This window comes from Lissotriton vulgaris, chromosome 2_1 (genome assembly GCF_964263255.1).
Source record: "Lissotriton vulgaris chromosome 2_1, aLisVul1.2, whole genome shotgun sequence".
NCBI lineage: Eukaryota > Metazoa > Chordata > Amphibia > Caudata > Salamandridae > Lissotriton > Lissotriton vulgaris.
Window position 1 is genome coordinate 1766476057 of NC_141687.1, and position 18338 is coordinate 1766494394.

General features: G+C 45.4%; 1 protein-coding gene across 1 annotated transcript in view; it reads left to right on the forward strand.

Annotated features, from left to right (window-relative positions):
- LRP5 (LDL receptor related protein 5) overlaps positions 1 to 18338 on the forward strand; it is a 367294-nt gene that overhangs the window by 118698 nt on the left and 230258 nt on the right. Inside the window, exons 4-5 of the mRNA XM_086957825.1 lie at positions 683 to 879; positions 3587 to 3718. Of these exons, the coding sequence (XP_086813951.1) occupies positions 683 to 879; positions 3587 to 3718 (329 nt within the window). The remainder of the gene's footprint in view (positions 1 to 682; positions 880 to 3586; positions 3719 to 18338) is intronic.

Sequence of the window (18338 nt, forward strand, 5' to 3'; positions counted from 1 at the left end):
TTTCTTCCTCTTATCCTGCTAAGGAGGAGGAGCAGCTGTATTGACTAGAAATACAACATGTGTGTCCTGTCAGATCATTGCATTCGGCAGAACATACTGGATGATCAGATCTTTACGAGCTAAGAAAAAAAAGGCAGAGCGATGGCCAAATCCACCACTTAACATTGAGCGACCCTTTAGCAAGAAATACCTTTCAGAGGAAATTCATGACCAATTAGCTACAGCTATGGTTGCTTCCACAGTTTTCACCAAAGGTGTTCTGGCATCTGCCCGACAGCCACATAGTCTTCTTTGCAAACGTTTGCTAAATATTTCTGCCTTTCAGCCAGAGGATGCAGGGATGAATACTTTGCAAGGGCTGTGATGCATGAGTTGGTCAATCAGCACGGTTCAGTTCCACCTCCAGAAGCTATTACTTTGGTACTCATTCATAAAGTGAAGAATCTGTCAGAAAGTGTACCCAGCAGAAAAAAATACTCTGTACCCACCAGAATTATTGTTACCGATGGTAAGTAAGTTTGTCTTTAAGAAGACAGTGGGAGAAACATGGTCCACTTTATCTTTGTAAGAATGTGTCTGCAATCGAAGTTCATTTTCCAGTATACAGTTATGTTGATTATGCTGTATCTGAGCACATTTCATGTTATGAAAGAAAAATAATGTTGCCTTTTTCCAAATCTAGGCAGAAGGTGGTGGAGGGCAGCCTCACTCATCCATTTGCACTAACGTTGTCTGGGGAAACCCTGTACTGGACGGACTGGCAGACGCGCTCTATCCATGCTTGTAACAAAAGAACTGGAGAAAAAAAGCGGGAAATACTGAGTTCGTTGTATTCCCCCATGGACATCCAGGTGCTGAGCCAAGAGAGACAGCCACACTGTAAGTCTTCTTCTGCTTATCACAGTTTGTAGAGGAACTGGTGGGTTTGGGGGAACTTGGATTAACATTCACACTAGTAGTAACCAGGTGTGAAGGGGTTGTACAATAGGGCTGGGTAAACCTTCCCTTACAAACTCTTTGTCTTTTCTTGAGAGGTGAATGAGAGGAAGAATTTGGAGAGAGAGAAAGAAAGGCAAGAAATGGGGAATAAAAAATGGTATGAGAGCGTGATCAAGTGATGAAAGAAAAGGACTGGAAGAAAGGAGATGGAGAGAAGCAAAAGAAGTGATTTAAAGTGGCCGGTAGGGAATTGGGATAGATACATCAAAAGAAAACATTGAGAAAATGCGGTCTATAAAAGAACCATTCTTTAGGATGCATGCCAGTGTTAGAAGTGTTCATAAATGCATAATATAAGGTTTAATTATGCCCATTGCAAAGCCAGTAGGTCCCGTCTTTGGGACCTACTGGTTTTGCCAATGGTTTTTAGCGATGATGTACAGCATCCCGATGGGATGCGGCATGGCTAAAGAAGACTTTTAAAAAGCCTATGCATGTGTTTGCCAACGAATTGACACAGGCACTTTTTTCTGCTTATTCACTAATCAGAGTTAAATTAATATATAAACAGGAAAAAATCTTCCAAAACCTTTTTTTTTATTTTTTTTTTTTAAGAGCATTGGGAAAAAACAACTCATGGGGAGCAAAATGGGAAATGGGTTTGCAAAAGCAACAGAGAAGGCATGCATGTTTGGGGGAAGCAACACCGAGGGCACAGATGAGAGATAGAAACAGTCCTGAGACGAAGTGAGACAGAGGATGACAGTTGCGTCCCACCGAAACAGTAAGGTTCTTAAAGTTTAGAAATCGAGTGAAATTAGTACTTTTATAAAGACAACGTAATAACAGGCTTATATATTCTTTATTGAGGAGCTTTTGCTGTCAAGAGTATTACATTTAGAAGAAGAATCTGAGAAAAGATCAAGGGCCCGATGTAGGTGGCCATTTACCGTCCGGTAACGGCCGATTTCGGCCGTTACCGACCGATAAATGGGTTTTGGGATGTAGGGGGCCAACATTACCGAATCTGTAAATTTACCAAATCGGTAAATTTACTGATTTGGTAAAATACTAAATCAGTATTTTTACCGATTCGGTAACTTCTAGATGTAGGTGGGACTCTTCTGAGTCCCAAAGGCCTTTCAGATTCAGTATTTTACCACCCAATCCAATTGGATGGTAAAATACCGAATCCAGGTGTGCATGCACACCTATGCCATGTGACAGACAGACATGCCCTCAGGCACACATCCCTGTATTTGGGGTGCTAGAGGGTGTCAAAGTGACACCCCCTGCACACTTGCTGGAATCGGTATTTGATTCCTATGGGCTTCAATGCCCATAGGAATCAATGGGCATTACCGAATCGGTATTTACAGAATCGGTAAATACCGAATCTCAACGATTCGGTATTTACCGATTCTGAAATACCTGTATTCCCCCCCCCTCCATTTTACCACTTCTTAAATACCGAATCGGTATAATTTGGTATTTAAGAAGTGGTAAAATAAAATTACCTACATCTAGCCCCACATCGTTGCGCCCCCTTGGTGAATAAGCTCTCTCAGACACTCCTGGGATTCCATTATGGGGAGCACCTTGTGCGATTATAAGAACACATGACAAGATTGCATGTGGCAGGAAGAGATTTTAAAGTGAGACTGGTTGTACATTGCACTATGGGAGAAAAATTATTGTCCTGAAGAAGGTGGCCTAAAATACAGGGTAACCACTGAAACGCGTTGGCACATAATTAGACATCAAATCTGGAGTATACTGAAGATTACAATTGAAATTAATGAACTTTAGATATCCCATAAAATGAACACCGATCCAGGAAATTGGTGATTGTAAAAAAACAAATATGATTGGTGATTGTAAAAAAACAAATATGATTGTCTGTGGTATTCTCCCCATTTTTTATGTGTTGGTTGTAGGCCAGGCGCACCAGCCTAAGCATTTTCAGTGATTGGAACCACACAAAAAACAGAAACAGGCATTCTCAAACATGTACACAAATGAAGAAATATTTTATTCATTTTGCAAACAAGTTTTTAAAAAAAAATGAATTTGAATAGGCAGGTTGGAGCTTTTCTAAATTCAATTGAGGCCATTCCTCATCCTTAATATATCCTGTTTGGTGCACTTGCACTGCTCCCACGAATCAATCTAAAGATTCTGACTTAATTTTTAGCCTCCAATTTCAAATCCCTTCACAATTCCTTCCTTATTTGGTTAATATTTACTGGAATGACTGGCTTCACCATTCGTCTGATCCCCGAAGTCTTAAGAGATCACAGATTTGGTTATAGATCCCCTCGGCCATCACCTACCCAGCCGGACATTGGGCACAGTTTCTCCCCGTCTCCCTGTTTTTTCCCCCTTCCCTCCCCCGACGAATTACCGTAACTTTGCTTTCTTTTTTTCTCATGTTTGATTTTACTCTTGAAACAACTTGTAACCTGTAACTCTGATCCTCGTGTAAAGCGTTCTGATACCTACGGGTCTAGCCAGTGCTCTATAAAACTCCAATAAATCTCACAAAAATTCAGACAGCCATCTTGCAGTCACACTGTCCCGAGCTGAAATGGGGCAGCCCAGTAGGGCAGTCATGTGAATGACTGTATCTGGCTTTTGTATCTTACAGTTCCTTCACCCTGCGAAGAGCAAAATGGTGGTTGCTCGCACCTATGCCTGCTGTCTCCAAGAGATCCCTTTTACAGTTGTGCCTGTCCCACCGGAGTGCAGCTGCTGGAGGATGGAAGAACTTGCAAAGATGGTAAGAGAGGTTTTTACATGGCCATCAGTAGCGGCAAGCTTCTTTTTAGTACTTGTAGTATAAACAGCTTCATAAGCTTTCCCACTGTTTTGGAGCTCCATGCAAAATGTCAAACCAACTTGTTTGCCTTAAAGTGTATTGTGTTGGGGTAATTTCCTACACTAAATATGCCAGAATGCAGGCTCTATTTCAAACTGAGGATCAGAATAGGAGTAATGTCACTTAATAAACAAGTGTTAGGCTATAATCTATATGTGTTAAAGTTTCACTGCAAAGTTCTTTTTTCCAAAGTCAAGGCTACAGGTAGTGTGTCTTCCATTGAGAGACTGAACTCTCTTGGTTTATGGCAATATTTATATACAGCCGCCTCTCCGTGGGGGACAGATCATAAGATTATATGCCTCATCTGAAATGTGTGGTATCGGACAGGCCCCTAATTGAGATCACTGCTGAACAAGACAAGCCGAGATAAGTGTAGGTTACAGGGCAGGAAGTAGAAGCTAACGGATGTGACCATGAAATGTAAGTCTCCTTGCTGCCTTACAAATTATAGAACCAGATACCGCTCCAGAAGCCAGACTAAAGATGCCTAATCCCCAGCAGGGTGAGTACTTGAAAGCAAGTTTTTTTGCAGCGTGAATCTTTCTGGATTCACTATGCTGTGCATTATTCCGCGGTCTAGTGGTTGGGTCCGGAATCGTAGTCTTTTCTTTCTTTTTTTTTTTTTGTAGCCCGGGTGGGCGTCGACGTCCCACCTTCTGGTGTACTTCCTGTGACGTCGGCACGCTTCCTGGGGAAGCACCGACCTTTGGGCGCCATCTTCAGATTCTCTTTTCCGCCATTGGGTCTGGATCGTCACCGAGAGGTTCCAGAGTTTTTGGAGAAAAGAAGAAGGAAAAAGCTGAAATCTACCGAAAAAAAGTTTGGAGAATACATCCAGGAACAAGACCACCGAGCCTGGACGACGAAGAAGGAGAACTTCGAATACTTCGACGTCCAACGGAGAATGCGCACACAGGGGGGCCCCTGAGCGCAGGAATGGACAAGACCCCATTCACATTCTGCCGCAATTGCCACAACAAGTACCCGCAGAAGGACCAGCACCCGGTTTGCAACCTCTGACTGCCGGTCGACCACGAAAGCAAGGATTGCAACCCCTGCTCCGTCTTCACGCCGAAGACTCTCAGGATCAGAGAGAGGCAGAGTATAGCCAACCACAGCATGCAAGGAAAGGTCAACCTCCGCCGCTTCGGGACTTGGGCCTCTCCAGTGACGAGCAGGACAACATCGCCGAGGGACCAGATGACTTCACGGTCGTAGAGACCGATAAGAAAACTACAAAAGAGGTAGGAGAGACATCGACCCCTAATGCCCTGACAGACTCTCGAAAGCCTGAGTCAGACTCTCGAAAAACAGAGTCTAAGTTCACGAAAGGAGCACTGGCGCCGAAAATTTTGATGGCCGCAGCTGCATCCAGGGACAAACAACCCAGCAGATCCTTTGAAAAGGACTCCCAGGCGGCGAAAACACACGAAAAGCTGTGGTCGTCTAAGCACGGCCCCGAAAAGGAGCACTCGACGCTGAAGGAAAAGGACCAAAAGGCTTCTTCGAAGTCGACGTCTACGTCGAAGAGATCGTCCGAAACACTCAACGCCGAACAGGCCGCCGAGATGGAAAGGAAAAAGAGAAGGCTCGAGGCCGAAATGGATAACATCCTGCAAAGGAGAAAAGAGTTCGAGCGGATGAAGAGGTTCACCATCCCGTCAAAGTCGGCGACGACTATTGTTGAAGTGGTGGAAGAGGAGGAGTTCGACGCCGCAGAAAACTCCCAAGCCCCAGGAACACCAAGAGGAAGAGGGCCTATACTATTTTGAGGAAGGCGATGAGTTTGGACTCTGCATCCTCGATGGTACAGGACCTGGATTGGCAGGACCTCGACGCCGAAAACCCGGAAGAGGCCGTTGAGACATGGCCTTCGCCACCAGATGACATTGGGATCTACAACATGGTCATCAGGAACGCGGCAACTGCTTATGGAGTGAAACTGGCGAAAAAAAAAAAAGCCTGCTTTCTCCTAGAGACCCTGCTCCCCACTCAAAACCAGAAGTCAATTCCTCCCCATGCTATCAAGTGTCCTGGACCAGGGGAGAAAGGCATTCAAAGAACCAGCAGGCTGAAGGTCTGTCACACCCAGGACAGAGAAAAAATACAAACACTCCACTAAGGATCCTCCCTACATCCAGGGATCCGTCACAGCTGACTCCATCATTGCAGCAACAGCCATCATTGCAGCAACAGCCAGAAAAAGGGCCCACGTTCCCACAAACGCAGGCCAACCACCTGACAAGGAGAGTAAGGGGATAGACCTCACTGGAAGGAAGATAGAGGAGAATGCAGCAGTACACTGGCGCATTGCCAACTCTAATGCCCTACTCAACAGGCATACGTACCAGCATTGGGACGAGGTCGGACAACTACTCAAGCACCTCCTTGAGCAATACCAACAGAGGGCAACATACCTGGTAGAAGAAGGCAAGAATATAGCCAACTTATACCTAAAGTCAGCCCAGGATGCGGCAGACACGTCAAGCAGGCTCCTGAACACCCCCTTCAATGGTGAAACCCTGTTCGGAGCACCAGTGGATGAGAAACTCACCCAACTCGAAAAGGAAATTTCGAGGTCCATGGGGGCCCTGCAATTCAGAGGAATGAGTAGAGGCACACCGACACGGCGGCCAAACGGAAGAGGGGGAAACCAGCTGGGAACGTCCCATCAGACATCCCATCAGGGCTACCAGGGCGACAGCAGGGCCAGCAAAAACTAACCTGGCAATACCAGCCTCTGGGCCAATCCTTTCGAGGGAAGGCGAATGGACGAGGGCAAACAAGAAGGGGGGGCCAGCAACCCACTTCAAAGTGACTCCGCACCACCAACCGTGCCCACCAACACGACACATTTAGGGTAGGGGCAAAACAAAGTCAGCAAAAAAGGGTCACCCGGACAAAAGATCAACGAACAAGTAACACCAGTAGGAGGCAGACTAAAGCACTTCTTCCAGGAATGGAAGAAAATAACAACAGACAAATGGATACTGAACATCCTACAGTTCGGATACTGCATAGAACTGGAAAAGAAACCACCAAACAGGAAACCGGAAAAAAAATGCACTCAGCAAAAGAACTAGCACTACTCACAGAGAAAGCCCAAGAACTCCTCCACAAAGAAGCCATAGAAACAGTACCAGTCAAAGAAAGAAACAAGGGAATGTACTCTAACTACTTCCTTGTACCAAAGGTGGACGAAACACTAAGACCCATCCTGGACCTACGATTCCTAAACCAATACATAAGAACACAAAAATTCAAGATGACATCTCTTCAAGAGGTCATTCCTCAGATAAGGGACGTAGACTTTATGTCCACCATAGACCTAAAAGACGTCTACCTACACATTCCCAGAAAAAACATCACAAACATCTACTGAGATTTGCCATCAACAAAGCACACTACCAGTTCACCGCCTTGGCCTTCGGACTAAAATCCGCACCAATGGTCTTCACCAAGTGCCTCGCTGACGTGGCAGCGCACCTGAGGAGGGAAGGGATCCATGTATACCTTACCTCGACGGCTGGCTCATAAAAGCAAGTTCCTACAAACAATGCAAGGAACATGCACAACGGGTCACAAAAACGCTAACGGGACTGGGATAATCAATACACTAGGGGAAATCCTCAATGGAACCAGAGCAAGTGAAGATCTTCCTAGGCGCACAGATCAACATCATACAGAGCAAATTGTTCCCCAGCGACAAGAGAACACTTTCCCTGCTGAAGGAGACACGTCAGTACCAGAAGGGGGGAGCTCAGACAGTGAGGACAGCGAGCAAGATCATGGGGATGATGGCGTCCTGCATACACCTGGTCCCCAATATATGGCTTCACATGAGACCATTCCAGGAATGGCTGCAACAACAATGGCCACAAGCTACAGGGAGTTGAGAACATCTAGTGGTTGTAACGCACGCAGGGCAGGAGGAGATAGTGTGATGGAACAGTGCAGGAGGAGATAGCGTGGTGGAACAAGGAGATCATAACAGAGGGGAAGCCTTTGACACCACGAAACCCAGCAGTGACCATCACCACAGACGCATCCCAGAAGGGATGGGGAGCACACATGAACCAACTCAAGGTGCGGGGCCTGTGAACTCCAACAGATGCGATCCGGCACATCAACTACCTGGAACTAAAGACCATGTTCCTCACCCTAAAGCCTTCCAGAAACAACTGTACGGGCAAAGAGTATTGATACAGACCGACAACACCACAACGATGTTCTACATCAACAAACGGAGAAGAAAACAATCAGTCGCACTATCCAACCTAGCGCAAGACATATGGAGATGGGCCTTACCACTCAAAATAGACCTCCTAGCTATACACCTACCAGGGAAAGACAACGTGGAGGCAGACTGGCTCAGCAGACAGACAAAGGCATCCCACGAGTGGGAGCTCAATGCACAAGAAACACAAAGGCTATTCAAGAAGTGGGGGACTCCGACAATAGACCTATTTGCAACACGCCAGAATGCAAAATGTCGATACTTCGCATCCAGGCAACCAGGGGAACAATCACAGGGGAATGCCCTATGGATAAGCTGGTCGAAAACATTTGCCTACGCTTTTCCCCCGATACCACTGATGCACAGGGTACTCAGCAAATGCAGAAATAGAAACATGACGCTGATTTTGGTGGCACCACAGTGGGCCAGGCAGCCATGGTTCTCACAAATAGTTGAGATGGCGCAGGGACCGCCTCACAAATTCGGGAAAAGAGAGCCTCTGCCTAGCGGCATGGCTCCTGAAGACATAGAGCTTGCACATCTGAAACTGCCGGAGAGCACACTTCGGTGCTACAGGAGGCAAAAAGGCCTACCACACCGAGGTGCTATGTGGCTAAATGGAAAAGATTCACAGAATGGTGTTTCAAGGAGAAACTGCACAAGAAGATGACAAGGGAATCAACGGTGCTAAAATATTTAACACACCTACTCAAATCAAACCTAAGTTCCACCTCGCTGAGGGTACACCTGGCAGCGATAGTGGCCTAAACAAGAAGAGAGACAGGAAAGAGCTTCTTTACTTCACAAGTAGTAAAAAGATTCCTGGAAGGGGCTAAAAGAATAGCACCCCCCAAAAGGATGCCACCACCGGCATGGAACCTTAATTTAGTCCTAACAGAGCTTATGAAGGCACCTTTCGAAGCCATTCATAAGGCATAACTACAAATGCTCACACTGAAGACAGCCTTTTTAGTGGCAATCACCTCGCTACGCAGCGTAAGCGAACTGCAAGCGCTAACACTGCAAGAACCCTACATTCAGATACACAATGATAGGGTGGTAATGAGAACTGACCCACACTTTATGCCAAAGGCGGTGTCAAGGTTTCACATGAACCAGACAATACAAATACCAAGCTTCTTTCAGAAACCATCCACAAGCGCAGAGAGAGCACTGCAGACTCTGGACTCTAGAAGGGCAGTAATGCATTACGTGGAAAGAACTAAAGAGCACAGGAAAACAAAACAGTTCTTTGTGTCCTTCGCGAGCAGTTTCATGGGTAGACCAGTAACCAAGGGCACCATTGCACGATGGATCGCACAAACAATACAATTCTACCACAAGCAGGCAGGTCAAGAACTAACAGAGGGGGCACAAGCCCACTCTACCAGGAAAGAGGGAGCAACAATAGCCTTCCATGCTAACACACCCATTCAAGACATATGCCTGGCGGCAACATGGGCTTCAGTGCACACGTTCACTAAGCACTACTGCGTGGATATACAGATGAACAAGGTAGCACAAGTAGGACAGAAAGTGCTTTAACATATATTCAACAACCAACGCTCATCTTCCACCCAGCCACCACAAACGTAACAACTGCTACAAAGTCTATGCATAGCATAGTGAATCCAGAAAGATTCACGCTGCAAAATGAATAGTTTCTTACCTGTCGGTGTAGTTTTGATTCTTGAAGATCTTTCTGGATTCACTAGTGAACCCACCCACCTCCGCCAGAAAGATGAGGCAGGAGAAGAAGGTGGAAATACAAGGAATAAAATACAAACAGACACTCTAAGCGACAAAGTGGAAAATCATTTACTTTAAGGAAGAACTTGAAAACATTGCCAAGGATTCAAAAACAGAACACAAAAACAAGCAAAAAAGAATCCGAAGATGGCGCCCAAAGGTGGGAGCTTCCGCAGGAAGCGTGCCGAAGTCACAGGAAGTAAACCAGAAGGTGGGACGTCGAAGCCAACCTGGGCTACGAAGAAAAAAAAACTACAATTCTGGACCCAACCACTAGACCGGGGAATAATGCACAGCATAGGGAATCCAGAAGATCTTCAAGCTGCAAAACTACTCCAACAGGTGAGAAACTATTTGTTTCCTTGGTTGTGGTGCTTCTGATCTCCTGGGAATGGAGTGAAAGCTTTTGAGAAGAGGAAGCACCACCGAATGAGGATAGAGGAAGGTGCCAGCATAAACCAAAATTGTTGTAGCATTGCATACAAAACCCCCTGGGATTGCTCTGTAGTCGTGGGTGCTCCAGTGGAGTGAGTGGTACTGCTGTGAAAGTTTCTGTGAGTGGGCCAGGTCAAGTGCCTATGCAGCTCCCTGTTGATGCAGTAATTTAGCAGCTATATCTGCAGAGCAGATACAGCACTGGACTGAAGTGACTGTAGATGTATTCTTGGACAGGAGGTTACCTCTCGAACCACCTCATCCATGATGGCACAATATAGTGAACCGGATGATGACCCCTTGGATGTAGAACCAGAGGCGGAATCTTCAGAACATCGTCAAGAGATATGTTTCGCAAGAAATGTTAGCACAATTGAAAGAGAACTAAACCACTCCTTACGAATCGTCCAGACCTGGATGTGTAGCACCTAGCAGACGTTCAGCCCAACCAATACGAATTCCAAGTATTTGCAAAGGTCAATGCACAAGAATCAGTACAAACCTGGCTCAATAACATGAGCCTTGATTGCCTCAAACTCTAAATTTCACTGAATGCAAGTAATTTGGACTCACCCTGAACACTAACCCCCCACCCCCCTCAAGAGACCCATGGCCTAAAACAAAAGACAGACTGGTACCATCTCACTTATGTAAAGAAAGTTAAAATGTTTATTTCACAAAGCCACTTCAGAACTGCTGTTCAAGCCCTCATACTCTTTCATATGAGTAGTGTAACACCCTGCTCCATGGCCGTCAAGACTGCACACCGACAACCCTGAAGGGCATAGTACACGCTGCAGCACTTCCCATGCTGGTCCTGAAGAAATATGATCACATCACCACTATCCTGATGGAACTCCATTAGTTCCCCTTGCTAGTCGCACCATCTTCAAAACCATCTGATGCATTTGTAAAGCCATTATGATTAGCACTCCTGAGTGTCCTGCAGACATGTTCACCACCTCTGGTGGTTCCTGGCTACTGGACACTATCCAACTACAGACTAAGAAGTCTAAACAAGCATTTGCAATGCAATAGGTCTCGCATTAGGAAAGTTTGAGCTATTGGTATTGTAAATGACACATTTTTTTATGTGTTGGTTTTGAAAATAGCAAAATTAATAGCTTTGTCATTTACAATGCCAATAGTTTTAACTTTCGCAAACGTGACACCTATAGCATTTGTAATGCAATATGTGTTGTATTTACGTGACTTACATGTATTGATATTACAACCAGTCTGAGAAAAGGCTCGCGCATCCATTCATCCTTCCGAGGTCGGAAAAACGTGAGTACCAGTTTTTGTGGCTGGCAACTACTGTGCCACTGTAAATCACACAGACACCTACGACAAGGTATGTAACTATATAGAAGTAAAATCAAACAAAGCAATAAAGAACAGTATGATGTTGCAGCATGTCGGTGTGTGTAGGGATGGCTCTCAGTCCTTTTTGCCCCCTCCCGTATAGATTTACTTTCTTCGCTGCACAAGCAGGACTACAGTATCCAGTATGCACCTTCACAAATATGACTGGATGATCTCTTCACTGTCCTGCAACCTCCCCAGCGCTCTCCCCTCCCCCGACCCTGTCACCGGCTGCACACAAACACTCACCAGCATCCCCATCACATCGGTCCAGAGCCTGGAAAAGCCATCGGACATGCCCGTCTCCTCCTAGGGCTCTGGACAAGCCGCTTGGTCCTCCTCTTCCATGGCTGCTCCCCCACCTCAGCAGTGTTTCAGCCTGGCAGTGTCAACAACCTTTTGCCCCAGGCTGTACCTAGGGGTGCTGCGTTTTTCAAATACTTCTCCGCGGTCCCGGGGCAGCTTCACCATGCTCTTCAATCTCTGCTTAATCCACCTCACTCGGGAGCTGCTGAATTGTCCCTTGGAACAGCAGGCAATGGGCAGGTCGAGTCCCGCTCCCTTATTGCGAATCCCCCCGGGGTCTCCAGGTTCCTGCCGGCTGCTGGACGGTGGAGTTGACATTCCTTCGAAAACTTTTCCTAGCTAGATGAGGCTGCTACAGGCACACTCCAGCTGAAGGCTGGACTGCACCACAGAGGGGCGCACCAGAGGAGTCTTTAATGTTGAGCACATGACTCATTCTCCTGGAAGGCTTTGCAAAACGTAACACCCCCTACAAAAATATATATTTCAAAATTGTCGGGTTTGCGCAAGGAGTTCTAGCGAGGTGAAAGCTAAGAGGTAGCAAGAAGCATAGCGGATCACTTAAAGACTCCCCTTACTCCTGAAATAGACTCTCCCGACTTCGCATAACTGCTCACACTGTCTGTGGGGGCTGCCTGCGCATGCGCACCATCCCTAAGTTTCGTTTTAGTAGCGAGCCCCGTAGCGAAAACGAAGTGCCGCATCTTAAGTCCCGGGTCCCAGGAGGGGGCCCGGGTGAAGACCAGTGGGGAGACTGCGGGGCTCCCATGCCTAAGAGGAGAGCCCCGCTTCGTGCTGGCCTGGCAGAGGAGCTCGAGTGCCCGGCGTGTTCCGGATGGTGCGAGCCCGGTAAGGGAGGGGTAGGAGTGTGTGCCTGTGTGTGTGTGCATGTGCGCTTGTGTGTGCTAAGATGTCATCTTTATTTGCTAAAATATCACTAGTTGTTGAAATGGCATTTTTAATTGAATCGAAAGTCTGAAAATATCACGCATACGCACTTTAAACATTAGCAGGCGCATGAATGTGTTTGGACATGGTGTCAGGCTTTCATCAGCACTCGCCTGAGCTTAATGGCACGTTGTGCGTTCAGTCAGTATTCTTAATCTAGTAATATTGCTGGTGTTTCAAAACGTTGTTCGTTATGTTTGTGTCATCTTTATTGTTTGTAAAGACAAAGATGTCATCCTTATTTGCTAAAATATCATTAGCTGTTGAAATGGCATTTTTAATTAAATCGAAGGTCTGAAAATATTACGCATACGCACTTCAAACATTAGCAGGCGCATGAATGTGTTTGGACATGGTGTCAGGCCTTTATCAGCACTCGCCTGAGCTTAATAGCATGTTGTGCGTTCAGTGAGTATTCTTAACCTGGTAATATTGCTGGTGTTGATTTTGTACAAGCATTACAATTCTAGCAGCGTTGTGGTGAGATATTACATGCTGTGTTATATTACATGTAGCTATGTTACATTACATGTTGTTATAACAGATGCCTTTCGAATAAAGCTTAGGCCACACTTGTTTTAACTACATTAATACTTCTACTATGGCTGCTGCCTATGTACGCGTCTGGTAACATTGCTGACGCCTACTGGACTCCGTCAATGTAACCTCGACTTCTTAACTTTAGCATCATTTAGACGAAGTCTTTCTTGTAAACGCTTTTGTGACTGTCAAAAGCACGCACCAAGCTTAGTTTACATGCCATATTTACAAGAGCACACACTTTAGTGACTCTTAGCAATCGTACTTGCATTGTGCCACTTTTGGCATAACACTCTTTTGCATTACGCCACATTTGGGCAAGCAGACATGGCAGCAGCAAGTTAGTAGCACGTGCTTTTTTGACATTCAAAATAAAACATGTTTTGCTGTAGATGCACAAGATTTGCATCCCCTTTAAAGCTGTATCTCCTCTACGTAGTGGCAAGCTAGCACATGATTAGAACAAGCTTAAACAGTAGCCAGATGCCTGCTTCTATAAAATGAAAAAATGATAGGGAGAATATAGTAAATAAGCAGAGTATCATTTCAACATATTTCTGATGACTAAATGGAAGTAGTAACTCAAAGTCCCACTGCTAAAAGGGTAAATAGCCTTCTATATTTGCAGTTTTGTAGCAGCTCAATACAAACGTAATCTCTCGCAAACGCGCTCAAGCTCCATGAAATGTTGACTTTATTATTATTAAACGTAGCCCCCGAAATAATGATTGTAGCTGAGCATAGTCGGGCGTGTTAATTGAAAGGCACAAACGCGCTCACGCTCCATAAAATGTCAACTTTATTTTTAAGGTGCACATGAATGCCCAAATCCATATTTACAAGAACAGCTAAGCATAGTAGGACGTGTTAATTAAAAAGCACAAGCGCGTTCTAGCTTCATAAAATGCCGACTTCATTTGCGGCTGTTGTCGACCTTTAATTTAAACGTAGCTCTTCAGTCGGAGCATGTCAGCAAATAAGTGAGCGTGTTAATTCAAAAGCAGTCTTGGAAATAATGATGTGTTAATCATGTTAATTGAATCGTGTTAATTGAAAGCCACAAATGCGCTCAAGCTCCATAAAATGTCGACTTTATTTTTAAGGTGTACGTGAATGTCTAAAGCCTATTACACATGGCATATTTATTATGTTGTATTATGTTTGCAATCATACCAACTTTACAAGAGCACGCCTTTACAAGAGCACGCCTCAAGCTCGACAGCGAAAGCCCAGGCTCCACAGTGAAAGCAAAACTGACACCGCACACACAGCAAGCAGCCAGCAGCGCGCTCCCGCGGACAAAACTGACACTGGAAAAGCACGCGTCTGACTCGTGTCTACATTCCCAGAAACGGGCAACAATAGTTGTCGAGCAGACAGCAAGCAATGCTTCGCATTGCTTGCACGTCTAGGCTCGACCTAAAAATGAAAAAACAAAACAGCAGACCTTTTCCATCAATACTTCCAGGATCGGGAGCATCCCCAGATCTAACAGGACAACCGCAGCACTGCTCCAATATCTGAAAAAGTTGAAGACTCGCCATTTTAAAGAAAAAACATTAGTCTATTAATCTTCCACAGCCCAGCTCTCTTTCCTATAACTCAATTACTTCATTCTTGTCTTTGACAATGCACAGTGCTCCACTGTATTTTGTCTGTGTTTGTGCTATATTATTATTATTATTATTATTGAAATACCATATACATGCAAGCATACATTAGGATAATATTGTGGCGGACCTTGAGCCAGTGGATTCTACTTAATATTTTGAGTTTCTTCCAGAAATTAAAGTATTGTTTGTTCCCTCCTTATTTTAAGTGAGGTCCTAAGTCATTCTTGATTGAGGAAAATAATCAATTGTGTACCTGTCTGTCATGGCAGTAAATGAAATGCCATTCATGATAAATCTGGCTTTTGATATGATTTTAGTCAGGGCTTCGGCAGCTGTATTGATATTAGCCGCTCACTGAAAGGAAAAGCCTCCCAGAATTCAATGCTGTTGAATCTTCTCTTTTTTAACAGCAACAGTCTTCATCCAGAATTTCATTTTCCAAAATCCATTCCTTAAACCTTTTTGGTGCTCCCGGCCGTCATGAGCACATCCCCACCGTGATTTATGACGGCCGGGAGCCGTCATGAGTACTGCAGCGCCACGCCCAACCCCGCCTCCCCTTGCGGCAGAATTTGCGCCACGGCGAAGGGGTTAAGATGGATATCATTCTTTCAGGGTAGTATAGTGATGGGTTCCTTGCACTCCAGTGAAGGGATGGATCTCGCCTCCTTCCTCGAATCAGCAGTTCAAACTATAGATGCAAGGTCCATCTCCTCCAACTCATCTCCTGGATGACTTGCTTTTCATATGCTTGATGTTTCTAAGGAACCTACTTCTTGGAATTTAAAATCCAAACAAAAGTGTGTTTCCATGATCCAGTACCGATGGTGGGACTGCTCTGTCCCCGACGTATTTTACTACATCCTTACCTTAACAGATGGTTGGTCACTACTGGCTCCATTTAACTGTCTTTTTTGGATGCCCAGTGTGTCTGCTGTCTTCTTCTATAATCCCTGTTGGTAGTGAGCATAAAGAAGTCCAGACTCTTCCTGAGCTAATTAGAGAAGTGTCTTTGTGCTGCGTCCAACACTGTAGCCGGGCGGTACGCCTGTAAAATCATCATGAAGAGCACCTCAGTTTGTTTCCATTCCCTCTTATTGTCCGGTTATTCAGTGTCTCACTTTTGGCTCACAATTCAAGGCATGTTTGCATGATAAGCAGTCCTGATGAATGGAACCAGGATGTTTTAGTCTAGTTTCTGGAGGCTTCGAATCCGGCTGCTGAGGTTAATAAGTGCCATATTCTGGTGACTGTGTCCATTGCCAGAGATCTCCATTCCAGAAAATAACTCAAATTGGCAAGAGCCATCTGTAATCTTTGTTGCAACTTCCTATACCTAAACTAATTAGATCACAAAGTGTATCCGTATGCACACATTTTTGGGTTAATGACCCTTTCTCATATTTTTCACTCCGGAATTGTTGCATGAAAATTCACTTGAGAATTGCACACAGTGTTTTACACAATTAATAAAACTTTATAGAAAGTATGTTATTGCCTTACTGGTGTTTTACCCTGTTTGATTTCAAATAATTGGTGAATAACGTGTAAATTATTTTTTGGGGGGATTTGAAATAGTAAAGTGGCACATCTGTGATAATGTAGACCCTATGAGCTATGAATGTTGGGACACCTAAACCTCTTCAATACATTTATTCATGTCCCACTTCCAAAGTTCCTTCCTCGGGAGACTACTTCTATTTTAGGTCTCGTCTCAGACAGCGGATGCGTTTTCTCTTGTAAGACCTATTGTTTTCTATGGGATTTAACCCTTTCCATGCGGCCGCGATTCCCCTGGTGTGCTGTAAACAGCACGAACAGGGGCGGGCCGTGACGAACCCCAGCCGTCATCAGCACACGAGCACCGTAGTGCATGACGGCTGGGGTTCGTCATCAGCATGGAAGGGGTTAAGGTTGCATATTGCTTACAATTGCTTGGCTTCGTTGTTGTGCTCAATTGTTTGCATTTTATTGGTCTGCATCTGCAGTCTTTCTTCATATTTGTGTGTTTGTCTTCTCATGAAGCGTGGATGCATCGCATCACATGTGCCCTTTCACTGCTCATTTTTTTAGAGGCTACTTTTTTCTGTTTAGGCCAGGCTTCTCCAACAAGTAACTTCTGAGTTACTGGTAGCGGTCAGGAAGTAGCTTTCCTATGTTCAGCCCAATCTACTAAGTTAGAGGTTTTTGCTTGGTTGAATTAATGTATGTATCCCAAAAAGGCATGTATTGGACACCAGTATGTGAAATTATCATAGCTCTTAAGCTGATTGTTGGAGAAAAATGTTTGATGTTCCAAAATATATTTTAAAATTATATTTGAGGGATAAATCATTGTGGATTTGGGGAGACTTACTAATATTATTACCATGGTACCGGGGGCATTGCAGCTATGACTGTTGTGTATTACCCATGTAAAGGCATTCCAAATAGTAACTGCCTTTTTTTTTTTAACCCCTTCCATGCTGATGACGAACCCCAGTCGTCATGCACTACGGTGCTCGTGTGCTGATGACGGCTGGGGTTCGTCACGGCCCGCCCCTGTTCGTGTTGTTTACAGCACACCAGGGGAATCGCGGCCGCATGGAAGGGGTTAATTACTACTGGCATCCCTGTCTGATGCACTGAGGTGATAACTGTTGGTAATATTGCATGCAGTGGCAACTAAAGTAATCTTTTCTGATGTGGTTACTACCACAACACTAATATTAGTAGCCCAGTATGATTTTCATTGAACATAAGTATCTTTCATTACCAAGAAAGTTTGAGCCCACGGGTTTAAGCAATCTACCAGAGTGCATCTTTTTCAGTCTGTGTATTCCCTCACTCTGTGTTGTCCATCCTACCCATCCTCATTCTATGTTGTCACTGTGTTGTCCCTCCCACCCGCCCTTTTTCTGTGTCGGCATTCCTTCTGTGTTGTCTCTCCCTCCCATCCGCCCTACCTCTGTGTTGTCCCTCCCTCCTACTTACCCTCACTCTATGCTGTTCCTCCCACCCACCCTCATTCTGTGCTGGCCTACCCTCCCACCCGCCTTCCCTCTGTGTTGTCCCTCCCACCCACCCTCCCTCACTATGTGCCCTCCCACCCACCCTCACTCTGTGCTATCCCTCCCACCCACCCTCACTCTGTGCTATCCCTCCCTCCCACCCTCACTCTGTGCTATCCCTCCCTCCCACCCTCACTCTGTGCTATCCCTCCCTCCCACCCACCCTCACTCTGTGCTATCCCTCCCTCCCACCCACCCTCACTCTGTGCTGCTATCCCTCCCTCCCAGCCACCCTCACTCTGTGCTGCTATCCCACCTATGCCTCCCAGCCACCC